This window comes from Cnephaeus nilssonii (assembly GCF_951640355.1).
Source record: "Cnephaeus nilssonii genome assembly, chromosome: 19".
Lineage (NCBI taxonomy): Eukaryota > Metazoa > Chordata > Mammalia > Chiroptera > Vespertilionidae > Cnephaeus > Cnephaeus nilssonii.
The window spans coordinates 51535957-51553869 of NC_137090.1; the positions used below are offsets into that span (position 1 = coordinate 51535957).

The following is a 17913-nucleotide window of genomic DNA, read 5'->3' on the forward strand; positions in this document are numbered from 1 at the left end:
AGCCTCAGTTTCCCCAAATAAAGTGGGGCTAAGACTTCCTCCCTCGGGGCGGGGGGGCCATACACGTGACTGGAGACCCACTCAGCCCGACCCTCATCCCCATGGCCGCTCTGTGAAGCGGGGTGAAGACAGCTCAGATGTGAGGTCGTGCCAGGTGCCTGTGCACCCAGGGCCAGGGGAGCAGCTGGCAGCGCCGTGCCGCCGCCGCCGCCAGTGCTGTTTATGGAAACGTGTGCCCGAGGCCGCTGGGCCAGCGGCTCAGAGAGGCCTGCGGAGCCAAGGTGGGATCTGAACTTGGGCCAGAGAGAGCCCATGCTCTGGGCCTGGCATCGGGGTCCCTGAGGTGGCTTCTGTGGAGACTGCTGTGTCTGCCCACGGACAACAGTACAGGCCCGGCCCGGCCCCACAGGGCCGCTCTGTGTCCTGGACTCAGAAGCGCTGAGGACAGCTGGGCTGCCTCGTCTTCCAGCAGCAGTAACAGCCCCATCCCATCCCTGGCCGGGGGGCCGGGGGGCAGGGGGTTCAGGGGGCCGGGGCCTGGCTGTGGGGCCTGAGCACGGAAGCCCGTGCTGGGGTCATGGGAGGTGCTGAGGCCACCTGTGAGGCGTGGCGGAGGTGGAACCTGGCTCAGGGGCTTGGGTGGAGGGTGCCTGGTGCTCCACACCTGCGGCGGGTGGCGCAGAGCCAGGCGGTTCCAAGTTCCCCGGGCCAGTGTCAGAGGTGGCTGTGCAGGGCTGTGCAGGCGGGTGGGGGCAGAGCGGGTGCAGGGCTGTGCGGGAGCAGGCACGTAGTGCCACCGATTCTGTGGTGGGGGTTTCGGGAAGTCATGGTCCAGTCCCAGCTTGGCCACCCAGGCGCTCAGTGACCTGGGCAAGCCCCTTCCCTTCTCTGGGAAACGTAGCCCCGATCTGGGGCCTGGGAGAAGGGCTGTGGTCCCAGGCCGCCTCGCTCCTCACCTGCGGGCTCCCTGAGGCCTCCACCTTGTTTCCTGCGCCTTCTTAGAAGGGGCCTAAGGAAGTGCCCTCTGCCGTGCCAGCCCCCACCCGGCAGTGCTCCATGGAGGAGTCTCCGAGCATCACATGACCGCCTGCCCAGGACCTGGCCACACTCAGCTGTTCTGAGCGGCATGGACGTCAGCCCTGTGGGCGGGCGCAGGAGGCCAAGCCCTGGCCTGTTCTCGGGGGTGAGAGAGAGAAAGGCGTTGCCTCAGGGCTCAGGCCTGTCTGGCACCCCGATAAGGAGACGGCTTCTGGGGCGTCCCTTTGAGGGGCAGCAAAGGCAAACCTGAGGGGCAGGAGGAAAGGGCACTGGTGCAGCTAGGGACTCCCCAGCGTGCATCTGCTCCACGTCCCCCACCTCTGACATGACAGATGCGGAAACTGAGGCTCAGAGGGGCGGGCAGCGCAGCTGGGAGCTGACAGCTCTGCCCGATGGATGCCGTCTGGTCAGCAGCCGGGGAGGGCCAGTTCCCACGGCTCGGTCGCCTCGGACACTGTCTCAGCCGCCTCGCTTCTCCCTTTCAGGAAAGGCCAAGAGGAAGAAGGACTTGCGGATAGCCTGTGTGTCCAAGCCACCCGCGCCCAGCCCCACGTGAGTCTGCCTCCGTCTCCCCGGGCTCAGCCTGGGGTCCTCCTGGAGGGGCCCCAGTGGACGGGGCAAGTAGGGGTCGTGGGCCCGGCGGAGCCCCGCGGAGCCCTCTGCCTGGTCGGGGCCTGGGGCTCGTGGCATCTGGGTCCCGGCTGTGCTCATCTCCCGCCTAGAGGAGGGGGCACCTGGCACCTGAGAGGAGGGGCCTTGAGGAGTGCTGCCTCCTGAGGATGGACGCGCCTCTGGCCCCGGGTTGGTGCCTTCTCTGCTGGGAAGGGTGTGGTTCTCAGAGACTCATGGGGTCTGTGTTCTCCCAAAGGCCCCCTAGGAACCTGGACTCCCGACCTTCATCACCATTGGAGACAGGGTAGGTGCTGGCTGAAGCCTGAGCTCAGTCTTTTCCTCAAAGGGGCCCGAGCTGACCCCGTGGGGCCCGAGCTGACCCCGTAGGGCCCGAGCTGACCCCGTAGGGCCCGAGCTGACCCCGTAGGGCCAGGAGAGGTGTGTGGGCTCCAGCAGAGCCCAGCTCCCAGCCTCACTCTGACGGTCCCTTTGGAAGGGCACAGTCCTGCCTCCTGGGGTCCTGCTGAGCTTCCTTCCCTCCGAGTCTGTCCCCACATCACCTGGGGACTGTGTGGGGCATGCAGACCCCTGCCCGACTCCTGGGTGCAGCCTGGAACCTGAGTCCCACAGGCACCGACGGCCGGGCAGGGACTGCGGGTCCTGGCTCAGGGGGCTCCAGGCAGCGACCTCATTATGAGGCCTCTCCCTGCGGACAGCTCCTTTCAGGCTTGTCTCTCCTGCCTGACCCGTCACTGTCTGATGTCCTGTTCATCTACTTGCTTCTTTCTTTTGGGTCTGCCTCCCGCAAGAGGGCGAGCTCGAGAGAATAGATGGCCCACGGCCACGCCGCTTACTGTGAGGGCAAGGCTTTGTTTTCTCTCTGTGTCTTCAGTGCCTAAAAGGGACTTGCACATAGTAGGCACTCAGCAAATTGAATAATTCAGTCTACCCTTCTGAGTGGGGTGGGGAGCAAGAGGGAAGGGGCCTCCCTCGAGTCCCCTGTGCCCGCGGGGGCACTTCACAGACTGTCCTGGGGCATTGGTGCTGCCCTGCCCTGTAGATGGGGGGGGGGGGGGGGGGTGCTCAGAGGGAAGGCCTTGTCCCGGCCGCACTGCAGGAGGGGCTGGTGCAGACTTGGATCCAGGTCTGACCTGCCGCTGTCTTCCCTTCCCGCTGCCCCAGCCGTCTGCACTGAAGCAGGCAGGGCCAGCTCCTGGCTTTTGACCGCCAACCTTCTCTCTTCTGTTCCCCAAGAACTTTGAGGTGGAGGCCGATGACCTGGTGACCATCTCGGAGCTCGGGCGTGGAGCCTATGGCGTGGTGGAGAAGGTGCGGCACGCCCAGAGTGGCACCATCATGGCTGTGAAGGTAAGCAGGGTCCCGCCCTGCCGGGGAGCACTGGGCCACAGGACACCTGGGAGGCTGCCTGAAGGAGGTGTGGGGGCTGAGGATGGTGGGGGCTGGCCTCCTGCCGCATGGCCCCTGACCTACGGCCCTCTCGCTGGCAGCGGATCCGGGCCACCGTGAACTCCCAGGAGCAGAAGCGCCTGCTCATGGACTTGGATGTGAACATGCGCACAGTCGACTGCTTCTACACCGTCACCTTCTACGGGGCCCTCTTCCGAGAGGTGGGCCTTGCAGGAGTGAGGGCGGGGTGCCTGGCTCAGGAGTGAGGGCGGGGTGCCTGGCTCAGGAGTGAGGGCGGGGTGCCATGGCGCGCTTACCCCAGCCCCCCAGCCTGAATGAAGCCCACTTTGGGTCATTCTGGGCCCCAGCAGACACTTGCTGAGTGGCCCTGAGTGCTGGGTGCTGGGCACAGGAGTGCACGGGTCCTGCCTCCCTGTGGGACAGCAGAGCAGGGCTCTGGAGAGCGCAGGCCTCGGAGCCAGACGCCTGTCTTCTTTGCTTCCTCCCTCAGCTTCCTTGTCTGTGAAATGAGACCAGTAACTGTACTCACCTCGCAAAGTTGTCATGATGCAATGGTGTGGCCAGGGGCCTGGCGTTCAGTGCATGTGCCACCAGGTGGCGTGACCACCCGCCTGAGCAGCATCCTGGCTGTAGGGTGGGCTCCGGGCGGGGCGGCTGTGGGGGTGTGTGGGGGTGGGGGTGGGCAGAGACTGGGTGAAGCAGGGTGTGGCCTTGGAGCTGGGAGGATGGGCTCCTGCTGGGGCGTCGCCATGGGGTGTGGACGGAGCCAGGAGCCAGGTTGGGTGCTCTTGTTCGCAGTGGCGGTTGCCGCCTGGTTCAGGGGAGGTCGGGCTCCTGGCCCAGCCTCACTCTCTGAGCACCGAGTGGGTCCCTGAGCCTGTTGAGTGTCCAGACCCATTGTGTGCCAGGCCAGGCTCCATCCCCGTGCCGCTCAGAGCCTCCCCGGGTGCTGGGTCAGAGCTGGCAGGGGCCCAGGGGCCTGTGGGAACCCCGAGGAGGGCTGCACCCCGTCTTCCCAAGAAGGCTGTCCTGAAAAGTGCAGAGGCGGGGGAGGCAGGCATCGCGGGGAGGAGGGACCTGTCTGTCCGGGTCCGAGCTGGGGTGCCCCGGTGGTAGGGCCGCCGGGGCTGAAGCCGGAGGCTTTGTGGGGCTGGGTCATGGCCAGATTCCAGAAGTGGCTGTTGGAGGGACCCGGTGTTTTAGTCACTTCTTCCTGGAAATCACCGTGTTCTTTAGAGATCAGATAGGGGAGCCCAGAGGTGACGGGGGAGGCTGTTGTGCAGCCAGGAAGGCGGAGAAGGGTGCGGGTCAGGAAGCTTTGGGAGGCAGGCTGGGAGGAGCTGGGGGAGAGGCAGGTGTATCAGCCAGAGGCCTGGCTCAGGGCAGCCCTGGGCCTGAGCTGACCTCTAGACGCCCCCCTCCTGCCCCAGGGAGACGTGTGGATCTGCATGGAGCTCATGGACACGTCCCTGGACAAGTTCTACCGGAAGGTGCTTGATAAAGGCATGGAGATTCCCGAGGACATTCTGGGGGAGATTGCTGTGTCTGTAAGTGGCTTCAGGGCTGGGGCAGGGGCTGGGAGTTCCAGGTCCATAGCCAGAGGCCCTGGCCTGGCCCGGCAGGCACAAAGCCCAGTCTCCTGGTGGTGTCTTGGGCTGAGCTGCGCCCCAGTGTGGCCCTGAACCTGGGCGACTGCCCGCAGGGCCCCAGCACCTCCACTCTGGGCCAGAGCCTTTGCTGAGGAGACCCTGAGCCTTGGGCTCCCAGAGACACACAGATCTGGCAGCTCCAGGGTCTCTAGGCCCTTGTGTGCAATGCCCAGGCTCCTGGACCATTTTAAAAGGACTTAGTATGCACAGCTTCCTCAGCTGACAGGGCCCCGAGGCAGCTCAGGGAGGGGCGCTAAGCTGGGGAAAGGGGGAGAAAGGGTTGCATCCAAAAGTTTGCCCTCCCCCCACTTATTATTTATTTATTTACTTATTTATTTGTATTGAGTGTATTAGGGTGACAGTTAAAAGTTATGCAGCTTTCAGGCACACAGTTCTGCAGCCCATCACCTGTATATTGTGTTGTGCTCACCACCCCAAGTCAAGTCTCCTTCATCACCATGTATTCGTCCTTCACCCTCCTCTACCTCCCCCCACCCCGCCCTCTGGCAGCCACCACGTGTTGTCTCTGTCTCTGAGTCTTTTCCTTCTTGCTTCATCCCTCACCCTCTTACCCAGCCCCCACCTTTTGAGGGTGAGCATTGCTCGAGGAGGTAGCAGCACTGGGCTCGAGCATCCTGGCAGCAGAGCAGACAAGGAAATGGGTCTGGCTGTGCTGTTTCCTTCTGGCTGCATCTGGGACTATTGAGAACATACCCAGCCGGGTGCTGAGGGGACCAGGTCTTGGGGGGACGGGGGTGGGGGGGGAGCCGGGAGGCTGCCCAGGCTGGGTGTCACCCAAGAGCCTGGCAGGGGTGGCCATGCCCCGTAGGGGTCACAGGCCCAGGACTGTGCAGTGGTTTCCAGCACATCATTTCCTGGGAATGTGTGGGCCCGAGGCAGGAGGCAGGCGCCTGTTCGAAAGATGCCAGGTGTCTAGGGCAAAGGTCGGGATGTGGGCAGGAGCCTGGGTTGATGGGGGCTGGGTGTGTGAGTAAGGGCGACGGGGCGGGGGGGGGCACGGGCGGGCGGGGTTACTGCGCTGTCCTGGCTGGTGCACCGCAAGCCGCACCCGCTCTGTTCTCTGCCCTGCGCACAGGTGGTGAGGGCCCTGGAGCACCTGCACAGCAAGCTGTCCGTCATTCACAGAGGTCAGTGCCCACCGGGCCACCAGGGAGGGCCCCAGGCCGCCCCCCGGGCGTGGTCTCAGCCCGTCCTGCGAGGGCGGCCTCTCCCTCCTGAGAGGAGCCTGCTGAGCTCAGGGCGGGAGCGGCGGGATGTGCTGCTGGGTCAGTGGTGAGGCTCTTCCCAGCGAGGCCGCTGCACGTGTCCAGCCATTTTCCTCGGACCCACCCAGAGCCAGTACCGGCCCTTTGGGTGATCCGCCTCCCCCTGCCCCCAGGTTTGCTGGGGCTTCGAGCAAGGACTAGGCGGGCTGTTGCCGGCTGTCAGCGGGGACTGGCTTCGTCTGCCCCTGCCCCCATCCTGGAAAGTTCCCTTGGCCCTTTCTGGCTGGTCCCTGCACCCCATGTCCCCCAATGCTCCTCGTCTGACCGCCCCCCCCCCCCCCCCCCGCCCCGCCACACACACACATAGATTGGTTTGTCTTGTTCTTGAACTTCATATCAATTGCCTCCACGCCCGTGCCTCTGTCTAGCCTCTTTCCCTTGGCCTCATGTTCCTGAGCTCCCCAGGCTGTGTGTGCTGTGCTCCTCCTGCTGGGACTCTGGTGGCTTCTTCCAGGCTGGCTGGTTTCTACAGAGTTCACTAGACTGAGCCCCTGGCCTCTCTGGCCTTCCCCACCCGCTCACCCCTGCTGGCAGGTCAGCACGGAGCCTGCCAGTCCCTTCCCTGTGCGTTTCTCTTCCACCCAGTCCCGTAGGCAGCACATGGGGGAGGGGGTTTGCTGAAGACGTCCCGCTGTGCGGCCTGCTCCGGACGGGGGCGGGCTCCGTGTCCGCCTGCAGACTCGCCGTGGTGTGAGCTGCCCTGAGCTTCCTGTGGACCTGCCGGCTCTGGGCAGGGACACTCGGGTGGTTCGTGGGTCTCCCCCTCAGCGGTGACTCCCGCCCCCAGCCTGTGAAGACCCCAGAGCTAGAGGCTGTGCTGGGAAGGGTGTGGCTGCATAGCCAGGAGGATCCTCACGCCCACAGGCTGAGGACGGCACTGGACGCCATTGGGGACGGCGGCGAAGCCCTGGCTTTCTTTCACTCGGGGCCAGTGGCTGGAGCGCGTCCTCCACGGTCGTCCCGGCTGATGCCCGGGCGTGGCAGAGCCTCCCCGAGCCTCGGTCCCTCAGCGCTCCCTGGTCCTGCAGTGTCCGCCCAAGCGGCTGGGGAGGGGGGCGCCTGCAGCCCTCCGGCCGGGGCCCTGGGCTGAATGGCCCTTCGGTTCCTGCAGATGTAAAGCCTTCGAACGTCCTCATCAACAAGGAGGGCCACGTGAAGATGTGTGACTTCGGGATCAGCGGCTACTTGGTGGATTCTGTGGCCAAGACCATGGACGCCGGCTGCAAGCCCTACATGGCCGTGAGCAGCCCTACCCCCTCCTGGGCCTCAGAGGGTCCTCTGGCGCTGAGGGGGCCCCGCCACCCCACCGCCCAGGGCCTCTCCCCCGGTTAGCAGTCCTGCTCTGAAGCACCCGTTTGGAGGACAGATTTTATGGACCCCACATGGAGGTAGCTCGGGGGGTCTATGCAGGCCCCCCCCTCCAGGGTCCTGAAGGTGCTCTTCTCAGCCCCCGTCGGGGGCACCTTTGAGGCAAGGGTTAGGCTTCCACCACGAGACCCTGACCTTCCCTGGCCTCAGTTTCCTCATCTGTCCCCGGGAGACGGGGGAGACTGACTCCTCAGTTTGGGGCCGGGGGCTCAGGCACCCCTGTGCGGCCCCTCCCCGTGGAGGGGTGTTTATGCCTCCCTGGTCTTTCTCACAGCCCGAGAGGATCAACCCGGAGCTGAACCAGAAGGGCTACAACGTGAAGTCCGACGTCTGGAGCCTCGGCATCACCATGGTACCCGGCTGGGCCTGCGGGCTGCGGGGGGCACGTTCGGTTGGGGAGCATTTGGGGGGCTGTCAGATAGTTCAGGCCCCGGGAGAAAGTGTTGGCTTCACTCTGAAACGTGCCCCAAGTGACGGTCTAACGAAGGGAGTGGCCGCGGTGGTATTGACCCTCCCTGGCGGTGAGGGGCCTGCATAGAAGCTCTGGACAGCGGTGCCCAGTTGACTGTCTCCAGACTCGTGTCGCTTGTGAGAAATCACAGCCAATTCCAGACTAAGTGAGCGCCTGCCACTCAAATAATCTTAAAAGCAAAATTGTCAAGTGCCCTAAAACGTCTTCACAGCAAGAAGCGTGTTGCCCGTGGGGTCCTGGTGCGCGTCCATGGGTGTGCAGGGTGGGGCAGGCGGGCTCTCCATCCTGAGCTTGTGGGGCCGGGCTGGGGGGGCGGTGCCCAGCCCTTGGCTGAGCTGGAGGCTGCACCTGAGGTCCAGGTGAGGGGCTGGCCCATGAGACTCTCGTTTTTAAGAACCATCCAGTCGAGCCCTGGCCCCTACTTGGGTGGGCCACGGGTTAGTTAATTATTCTTGGGAAGCCCGCTGTGGCCACGAGCTGAGGACACGGGAGGAAGTCTAGCATGCCGCTGGGGTGACGTGTGCTGAGACCCGCGTGCTCGGGGGCCTCGCCTGCAGGAGTCAGCCCTGGTGGCTTGCTGGCCTGAGTGCGGGGAGGAGCACCCTCTCTGCCTCAGTCCCTCAGTCCCTGGTGTTGGGGGCAGAGTGCAGTCCATAGTCAGAGAGGTGCCCGGGCGTGGAGGAGAGGTAAGCGGGCTGGGGCGTGGCTGGGCGGCAGGAGCAGAGCAGCCAAGTCTCTGCTGGGAGCCGGGGCCCGGTGTGCCCGGTGGGAGCCGGGGCCCGGTGTGCCCGGTGGGAGCCGGGGCCCGGTGTGCCCGGTGGGAGCCGGGGCCCGGTGTGCCCGGTGGGAGCCCGGGCCCGGTGTGCCCGGTGGGAGCCGGGGCCCGGTGTGCCCGGTGGGAGCCGGGGCCCGGTGTGCCCGGTGGGAGCCGGGGCCCGGTGTGCCCGGTGGGAGCCGGGGCCCGGTGTGCCCGGTGGGAGCCGGGGCCCGGTGTGCCCGGTGGGAGCCGGGGCCCGGTGTGCCCGGTGGGAGCCCGGGCCCGGTGTGCCCGGTGGGAGCCGGGGCCCGGTGTGCCCGGTGGGAGCCGGGGCCCGGTGTGCCCGGTGGGAGCCGGGGCCCGGTGTGCCCGGTGGGAGCCGGGGCCCGGTGTGCCCGGTGGGAGCCGGGGCCCGGTGTGCCCGGTGGGAGCCCGGGCCCGGTGTGCCCGGTGGGAGCCGGGGCCCGGTGTGCCCGGTGGGAGCCGGGGCCCGGTGTGCCCGGTGGGAGCCGGGGCCCGGTGTGCCCCGTGGGAGCCGGTGTGCCCGGTGGGAGCCGGGGCCCGGTGTGCCCAGTGGGAGCCGGGGCCCGGTGTGCCCGGTGGGAGCCGGGGCCCGGTGTGCCCAGTGGGAGCCGGGGCCCGGTGTGCCCGGTGGGAGCCGGGGCCCGGTGTGCCCGGTGGGAGCCGGGGCCCGGTGTGCCCGGTGGGACCTGGGCCCGGTGTGCCCTGTGGGAGCCGGGGCCCGGTGTGCCCGGTGGGAGCCGGGGCCCGGTGTGCCCGGTGGGAGCCGGTGTGCCCGGTGGGAGCCGGGGCCCGGTGTGCCCGGTGGGAGCCGGGGCCCGGTGTGCCCGGTGGGAGCCGGGGCCCGGTGTGCCCGGTGGGAGCCGGGGCCAGGTGTGCCCGGTGGGAGCCGGTGTGCCCGGTGGAAGCCAGGGCCAGGGGTGCCCGGTGGGAGCCGGGGCCAGGGGTGGGGGAGGCTAGAGAGGTCAGGGTCACTGGGGTGTCTTAGATTTCAGTGATGCTGCAGTTGCCATAATCCTCCTCCACATTGTAGGATTGTAATTTTACAACCTGTGTCTGTTCACAGTGACTGAGAATCAAAGTCATTTTGTCAGACAAAATGGAGGAACTGGTGACACCTTCAATTTTCCTTAATGCAACACACACACACACACACACACACAACGCCCATTGCGCTGTGCACAGCTCCTCTCTGGGGTACGTGTGTCTCGGCTGGAAAGGGGCTGTCAGCCTCATGGGAAGGCTCTTAGCAGAGCAGTCGGCGAGCTGTTCGGTGCCGGCTGCCAGCGGGAGGTGTGTTTGAGTTGCGGTCTCTGCTGTGCGTCACGCCCGCCGCTGGGACATCGGTGCTGTTTCAGGCGGGGCCTGTGTTTACCTGATTTGGTGTTTTCACTTCGGCGGGGAAAACCGAACGCAGAGTTGGTCATAAGCCGGCCAGTGTGTTCTACAGTGACTTCCTGCTAAGGCAGGCGAGGCGTGAGCGAGGGGCTGGCCTGGGCGCAGAGCGGGCCCCGATGCCACGTGCAGGGAGCCTAGGTCCACGCCCAGCGGATGGACAGACCTGCGGCGGCCACACATCCGGGGCTCGGAGAACCCGTGGTGGGGAGAGGAGGTTTCTGGAGGAGGAGGCTGGGAATGGGCCTTGCAGGGGGGGGGGGGGCGTGGGGGACGATGGAGGAGGCGGGGCTCAGATTCCACGTCTGATAGCCTGGAGCGGTGCTGCTGGGAAGCAGCGACTGATGTGGGCCTGGGTCCGACCTCCCCCCCACGCCTTGGGGAGAAGGGTAAGAGTCTTTCCTTCCACCTGCCGCCTCTGGAGCAGCTGCTGCTCAGATCGAGGGCAGAGGTGGAGGTGTTAGGGGACATTAGGGAGCAGTGAGGAGATGCTGGGGGGCCGGTGGCCTGTGAACAGCGAGCTGCTGCCTGTCCGCATCCTGTGCCTGCTGCTGCCTCGGACAGGTGCCTCGGCTGCAGCTCCGTGGGTTTTTCTAGATTAGCCGGAACCCGGGTGTATGTGGAATCGTCTGAACTCAGGTTGTTTGAACATCTGAGGGTGGTCAGAGTCACACCCAGGGCAGGCCCTGCTCCAGGAGCCGTCCTTGCTGCTGGGTCTACCTGGCTTTCACCTTTGACCCGGTGTCACATGTCAGCCGGCCTCGCGGCCCCGGCCACCTGCCCTGCTGCTGATGCAGAGTGTGACGGCACCCCGTCCTCCCTGCAGATTGAGATGGCCATCCTGCGGTTCCCCTACGAGTCCTGGGGGACCCCCTTCCAGCAGCTGAAGCAGGTGGTGGAAGAGCCGTCCCCTCAGCTCCCGGCTGACCGCTTCTCTCCGGAGTTTGTGGACTTCACTGCCCAGTGGTGAGTGCAGCGCCCTGGCTGGACAGCGGCTGCCCTGCCCGGCACCTTCTCCCCTAGCACAGAGCCCGCAACCTCACGTCCAGCCCCAGGCAGCGCGGGGCCCCAGGGCAGTCTGACGTTGGTCCTCGGGGTTTCCATACCGTCTCCCTGACACGGACAGATCAGGGGAGGCGGAGAGAAAGCAGAGCGCTTTAGGGGGCTGGCACAGCAGGAAGAAAGGCGCTTTATTGGTGTTTGGGACTCTCCGAGCTGAGGTGCCCACAGGAGCCGTGTGAAGCAGTGCGTGAGGAACGGGCACGGGAGAGGCGCAGGCAGCGCTGTGGCCGTGGTCGCCCACGTGGAGATAAAACGTGGGAAAGCTGCGTGGAGGTTCGAGTGAATTCTTCTGACGTGCTCTTGGCTTATGGAAGAGTTTTGAAAAAGGAAATTACAAGCTGTTCAGAAGTGAGAGAGAAAATGGCATGTCAGTGTGTGTGCGATGAGCAGAGACACAGTCAGAAAATAAACAGACTGAAGGCAGGGGCCACCGTCACGTCCCTCGGCGCCTTCCACTCGGCTCCCTCCCCTGGGACCTGTGATGGGAATGCCCTTCCCGACCACGGTCTGAGCGCTGAGGGCCGCATTTGGTACCATTTCACTGTGAGGTTCCCTGGGAATCTCCTGGGTTGCTATAGAGACGAGAAAGCTAACCCCAGAGGCAGAGCACCTTGGGCCCCTCCCTCCTCAGGGGCTCCCAGAACAGCCCGCTCCTTCCTCCCCAAGCCCGGAGCATGTGTCTGACCCCAGCCTGCCCCGCTCTCTCCTAGTCTGAGGAAGAACCCCGCGGAGCGCATGAGCTACCTGGAGCTGATGGTGAGTGGGGGCGCTGGGCGGCTCTCTGGGGGGAGGGCTGCGTCCCCACGCACAGGCAGGCCGCTCCTCGAGCCCTGCAGAGGGCACACAGGCAGGGCCACAGCGGGCGGGGTGGGGAGGCAGGTGGGCTGTTTTATCTGAAGGCATCAGGGAAGGCTTCTTGGAAGAGGTGGCATTTGAAGTGGGCCTGGAAGGGTGAATAAGGACTTACCTACGATGGAGCGGGCATTCCACGTTGAATGTGCTGTGGCCAGTGGATGCCTCATGGAGGGCCCAGGAGGCAGCCGACTGCTGTCCTAACGGAGGCCTTCTGGCCGGAGTCCTAGGAGGCTGTGGGGTCTGCCCGGCGGGCACACCGGCCCAGACGGGGCGGGGGGGGGGGGGGGCGGGCGGCGGGAGCCCCCCTCACGCTCTGTCCGGCCCCCCAGGAGCACCCTTTCTTCACCTTACACAAAGCCAAGGAGACGGACATCGCTGCCTTTGTGACGGAGATCCTGGGAGAGGACTCGTAGGGGACCCACGGCCCAGAGCCCTCGCGGGCGATGCTTGCCCACACCCCTAAGCTACTGCCACTGGCCGTGGGCATCCTCGCCCCAAGTGCCCAGGAACCAGACTGTTGGGGCTCCCCGCGGCTCCCCTGGGCCTACCAGTCTCGCTGCTTCAAGGACCCCAAGTCTTCAGTCCCTGAGACCCTGGACTTAGGGGGACCTGGATGCCCCCAGATGCTGCCGCCCTCACAGAGAAGGCAGCTGGCACCTGTGTGCTGCCTGGCCCTGCCCGGATGCCATCAAGTTGTATATTTTTCTACTTCTTGACTGAATGGACTTTGCACACTTTGACTCAGGACTTCGTGCTGGGTGGTGTGGCGGTGCGGACGGGTGAGCCCCCGAGGGAGACCCAGCTGCTGGAGCCCTCGCCGGGCGGGCACGCAGGCCTCCACGGGACCCGGTGGCCCAGCCCTCCTATCACATCTACTAGGGGCGTCGGCTCACTTTTTTTTTTTTTTAATGTATCCTCTTTTTCCTTCTGCTTTGTGGGTTTGGCTGGGGTTTTGTTGCTGTTGTTGTTGCTGGTGTTGCATGGTGTGGAGCCGCCCGGGCCAGCAGCCGAGACTCACCTCTGCTCAGGTGCGTCTAGGTGGTTGGCCTCCAGCCCCTGCTCAGACACTCCGCAGGCTGGCCTGGCAGGCTGTGGATTTGCTGTGTGTGTGTGTGTGTGTGTGTGTCTACACACACATATACATATATGCTTTTTTTTTTTTTTTAAGAAAGGACTACCTGTCCTGGGTCCTGTCCCTGATGGGTTGGGGCAGTTACCTGTTTGCTGTTTTAATTAAAAAAAAAAAAAAGTGGGTCTGAAGGCGGAGTGAGACTGTCACCGTGGCGAGCCCACGCTTCGGGAGTGCCTGTGGCCCCGGGAAAGACCCCTGCCCCTCGGATGGGGCCGGGCAGTGTGGTCTGGGGGGAGGGGCTGCACCGGGGCCCCCGGGGCTGTGCTGAGGGGCCAGTCCTGTGCTGGGTGCTGGGCGGAGCAGCAGGCACAGGCCTGACCTCTGGTGGGCCTGAGCCCTGGCCGTGGGGGAGCGCTCTGCCCGATGCCCAGGTGACGGGCCGAGCGGGGCCCTCACTGGCGGCTGTGCCCTCATGGAGGTGGGATGTTATTGCCTTGGGCTACTCTGTTGTCCCCGTTGATGAGAAACAGGCCCAGAGAACTGAAGTAACGTGCCCGAGGCCACCGGCCTGTCTGTCCGTGTCCTCAGGGGCGGGCAGCTCGAGGAAGGCTTCGTTGCCCAGGTCCAGTTTGGCCTGTGACCCTTGAGGTGTGGTCTGGGGGACACGCCTCACCCTCCTCAGCAGCAGGAGTGTACTGTGCGGCTCAGGCCGTCGGGCCGAGCGGGGTGGTCCCTGGAGAGCCCGTGGCCGCCTTAGCTGCTTTCTCTCTGTCCACACCCCTGTGGGGACAAGGCGGGACCCAAGGGCTCCTCCCCGTTAGCGGAGGGGCCCGGACTCCAGCTGCAGCCCAGCTCTGGCTTGTTGGGCAGGGCCCCCTCCCCTGCCTCCTCCAGTCACGAGCCAGGAGGACCATCCCGCCCACATCTCAGGGTTGAGAATGCGCCTCCCTGTCCTCCAGGGGAACTCAGGGCGTCTGCTCTGGGGTCCTCTCTCCTCTACCTCAGCGCCCCCATCCCCGCCCCTCGCCCGTCCTCAGCACAGCCTGGTGCCAAAGAGCCTCCAGTCTGGGACAGCCCTCTGCCCGCTAACCCTTCCCGGCACACACTGAGCACTGAGGGCACTCCGCCCTCCCTGCCAGCCTCCCTCCACGATGAAGGCTGCTCGCACTCGGGGTCTTCGCACGTGCTGCAGAGGACCAGTGAGAGCCACGGACGCCTCAAAGAGGAGGAGGGACGCTTTAATACGCCGGCGGGCTCAGGGAGCAGCCTTCCAATCCGAGTGCAGGAACACGCAGGGGCCTCCCTTCTACCTCCCTGTGGTCCTTGTCCCACAAACATGGGTCATGCTTCCGGTCCTTTTCACGGGCCTTGCAAGAAGGCCCCCGGGTGCTGAGGGTCTCCAGGCCGTATCTGATGGTCTGGCCTGGCGCCAGCGTTAATAACCCTCCCTCCGGGGCAGTGCACTGTTCACAGTAACAGGTTCTGCAGGACCAGTGTCTGGGAAGGAGAGAGGGACTTAATTACAGGTTATCAGGAATGTACACTGAGCTTGCTGGCTTGGATTCAGATCACTAGCCCCAAATATCAGGGTTCCAGTGGAATTAGCCCTTTAGCCTCCTCACACAGACTGTACCCCCTGCCTGGGACCCCTTTCCCCCAGGCCTATCTCTCCTCTGGTCCAGCCAGGCTTCGTCTGAGCAGATCAGACTGCCACTGTGCTCACTCAGCCTTTGTTAGTGAATGAAAACACAGCAAAGCAGGAGGAGTGAGTGAGTCCCACCGCACACCCCGGGCAGCCAGGACCCCAGGGTGCGTCCCAGTCGCTCCGGCCGCCACCAGGAGACACCGGACACCAACCTGGACCCGTGTCCCCGGAGCCCTGCCCGCAAGGCCTCTGAACACCCCGTGGCCAACTCTTACCTCCCTCGCCCCCTCCCGCCACCACCTTCCCAGGGTCCTGGTGGGGACCAGGGTAGTTTTTGGATGGGCCAGGGCCCTGCCTGGGGCTTTGCCCTTGCACCTCAGCCCTGGCCGCCTGTGTCCTGTCGCAGCCCCTCCCCCACTCCGTGCACAGGCCCCACTGGGAGCTCGGCTGATGCAGGGTGACAGGTGGGGGGTCTGGCTCCCCACAGACACTCCTGGCACAGCCCTCTCCGCCCCGGGGCCGGCAGGTCACTGCTGTTTACAGAGCGTTTCAAACAACTTCGTGGTTTGCAAAGCTCAAGGCTGTTTACAAAACAATTTACAAAGTAACTTACAGTTTGCAACGCCCTCTACAGGATTAAAAGGCACTTGACCATTTCCCAAGTAGCTCCTGGCCAAGCACTGGCCAGAGGAGAAGGCACTGGAGGGGCAGGGCCCTCTCCTCAGTTTCAAGAGCTGGTTGTTAACAGGCTCAGTGAGTACTGACTGGACCCTGCAGCTCTTACAAGGCGGGAAGCCAGGGTGCAGGCTGATGTGACATTCACAAGGCACCTGCCCAGGCCTCAGGCCGCAGGCCCGTGACAGTGTATACAACCAATGACCTCGTCACGGCTGCCCGCCCTGGCTCGCCCACGTGGCGGGGCCTCCTCCCCGTCTGAGACTGAGGGCACAGGCACGGCTGCACGGGACCTGCGCCTGGCCCCCGGCTCTCCGCCTCCTCAGACAGCAGGGGCTGGATGCGGCCTGGCCCAGGCCTGGGCTCGGGGGGGGGGGGGGGGGGGCTCGGGACTGACAGGACGGAGAACTGGGATCTGCCGGGAGAGCCTCGTGGTCAGCGCCCCACAGGCCTGGTTCAGAGCAGCGGCGCCCCTAGGAAGGCAGCCCTGCAGCCTGGTTAAAAGTCAGCTCAGCCTCTCCTCTCGCAGCCCTTCTGTGGCTACCCCCCCACCAGTCTGAGGGTCCCCCAAAATGCTCATTCCAGCTGGGCCTCAGCGACCACCCCGCCCACCACACTCCACTCGCCCTGAGCCTCGGCCTCGGGGCTCAGGCTCCGCCAGCCCGGCCTGCCCCAGGGCCTTTGCACTCCTGTCCTCGGTGCCCAGGATGCTCCCCCTGAGATGTCCTGCTCAGGTGCTGCCTCCGCACGAGGCCCCTGAGCCCGCTCACCCCTCGCTCGGCTCCCTCGCCTTGCTGTGCGTGTCACACTCACTTGGTAAGCAATCAGGTTAACAGCCTGTGCAGGGGGCGGAGCTGCCAGGCAGAGGGCCTCAGGGGTTCAGAACCACAGGGCTGGGCCTAACTTACGTTGTTTCCCAAAGGACTGCAAAGAAGCCCGGCCGGCGCGGCTCAGGGGCTGAGCATCGACCTAGGAACCAGGAGGTCACGGTTCGATTCTGGTCAGGGCACATGCCCGGGTTGCGGGCTCGATCCCCAGTGTGGGGAGCAGGAGGCAGCCAATGATTCTCATCATTGATGTTTCTATCTCTCTCCCTCTCCCTTGCCCTCTGAAATCAATAAAAGTGTATTATTTTAAAAAACTGCAAAGATAATAAGAAAGCAGTTCTGACTACTGGGCTGATGACTGCCCAACTGCAAGTGAGAACATGGTTTAGACTTGGCATCACTGTGCTGTGTGATCTGCACCCACTGACGCCTTCCTCCCGTGGGCAGTGCCCGCCCTCACCCCGCCCTGCCCTCACCAGAACGTCACGGATTCAGCCTGAATCAGACCTCCAACAGCTCTTCTCAGTGATCCCAATAAATGCTGCTTCCCACTCTGACCGGCCTGTTATTTTAGGTTCTTGTCTGCTGACCAGCTCCCCCTCGTCTGGGATTGGGGCTCTCCTGGGGCTGGATGAACCTGTCTTGCTCCGTCTGGCACGAAGGGCCCAGCGCAGGGGAGGTGCCCTCGGGCCCCAATGTGGAGCCCAGAACCAGGGCAGGGGCCGACCGCAGACCCTACGTAGCTATCTTCCCTCTTCCCTATATTACCAGCCAGCTGTGGGGGTCCGAGCAGGACTCCCAGGGAGACCGCCCGCTCCCCAGGCTGCGGCAGGATTGGGGGAACCGCTCCGAGGGGTCCAGCCCTGTCCCTGAGTTTGGCTCCGCAGTGACAGGCCTGTAGCAGTTGCAAAGGCTCAACCAGGCTCCAGCCCTACCCGAGGCCCCAGACAGTGAGGCAGAGCCGGGGGCGCCCAGAACCCCAGGAGTCCTGCCCGCCCCCTGCCGCTGGCCACGCCCCTGGGGGGGGGGGGAGGCTCCGGCAGCTCCGCCCTCCGCTGCAGAGCCGCCCAGGCCCGGGGCGGGGACCGCCGCAGGCTCGGCCCTGGAGGTGGTTTGGCGCCGGCCTGGGCCCGCGCATTCTAGAGCCGCAGCTGCTGCGGGACTGAGACCGGCCTGGGCAGGTCCTACTCTTTAAACTGCAGCTCCCTCAGGAGAAACACCGGATTAAATAAGTCAATTCAATTTTAAACTCCTTGAATGTGATTATAGTGATTTACATGTAATTCCTCCTTATGAGCAGCACGCTGCGGAGGAACGCACTCTCCTCCAGCAGCCTCTCCTCTGGCCGATGGGCGCTGCTTGGCGTCCAGGAAAGGGCGGCAGCGGGGACCCCCTGGGCCTGGCCCGCTGGAGAGGCCGCAGCTTCAGAGGACGGGGCGGGCGGAGGAGAGGAGAGAGCAGGTGGACAGCCGCTCAGAGCGTGGGGGGCTTGGTGCTACTGGGGGGCAGGCCACACCGGCGGCAGGTCGGGGCGAAGCCTCTAGAGCAGGGGTCCTCACACTTTTTAAACAGGGGGCCAGTTCACTGTCCCTCAGACCATTGGAGGGCCGGACTATAGTTTAAAAAAAACCATGAACAAATTCCTATGCACACGGCACATATCTTATTTTGAAGTAAAAAAACAAAACGGCAAAAACACCCGCATGTGGCCCACGGGCCGTGGTTTGAGGACGCCTGGTCCAGAGTCTAGA

At 64.7% G+C, this 17913-nt stretch overlaps 1 protein-coding gene across 1 annotated transcript in view; it reads left to right on the forward strand.

Annotated features, from left to right (window-relative positions):
• MAP2K3 (mitogen-activated protein kinase kinase 3) overlaps positions 1 to 13106 on the forward strand; it is a 26625-nt gene extending 13519 nt beyond the window's left edge. Inside the window, 12 exon segments of the mRNA XM_079796955.1 lie at positions 1524 to 1590; positions 1907 to 1926; positions 1929 to 1954; positions 2905 to 3018; positions 3159 to 3278; positions 4509 to 4625; positions 5824 to 5875; positions 7125 to 7252; positions 7656 to 7733; positions 10853 to 10992; positions 11799 to 11844; positions 12273 to 13106. Of these exon segments, the coding sequence (XP_079653081.1) occupies positions 1524 to 1590; positions 1907 to 1926; positions 1929 to 1954; positions 2905 to 3018; positions 3159 to 3278; positions 4509 to 4625; positions 5824 to 5875; positions 7125 to 7252; positions 7656 to 7733; positions 10853 to 10992; positions 11799 to 11844; positions 12273 to 12356 (992 nt within the window). The 3' untranslated portion in view covers positions 12357 to 13106.
• The last annotated feature ends 4807 nt before the right edge of the window (positions 13107 to 17913 follow it).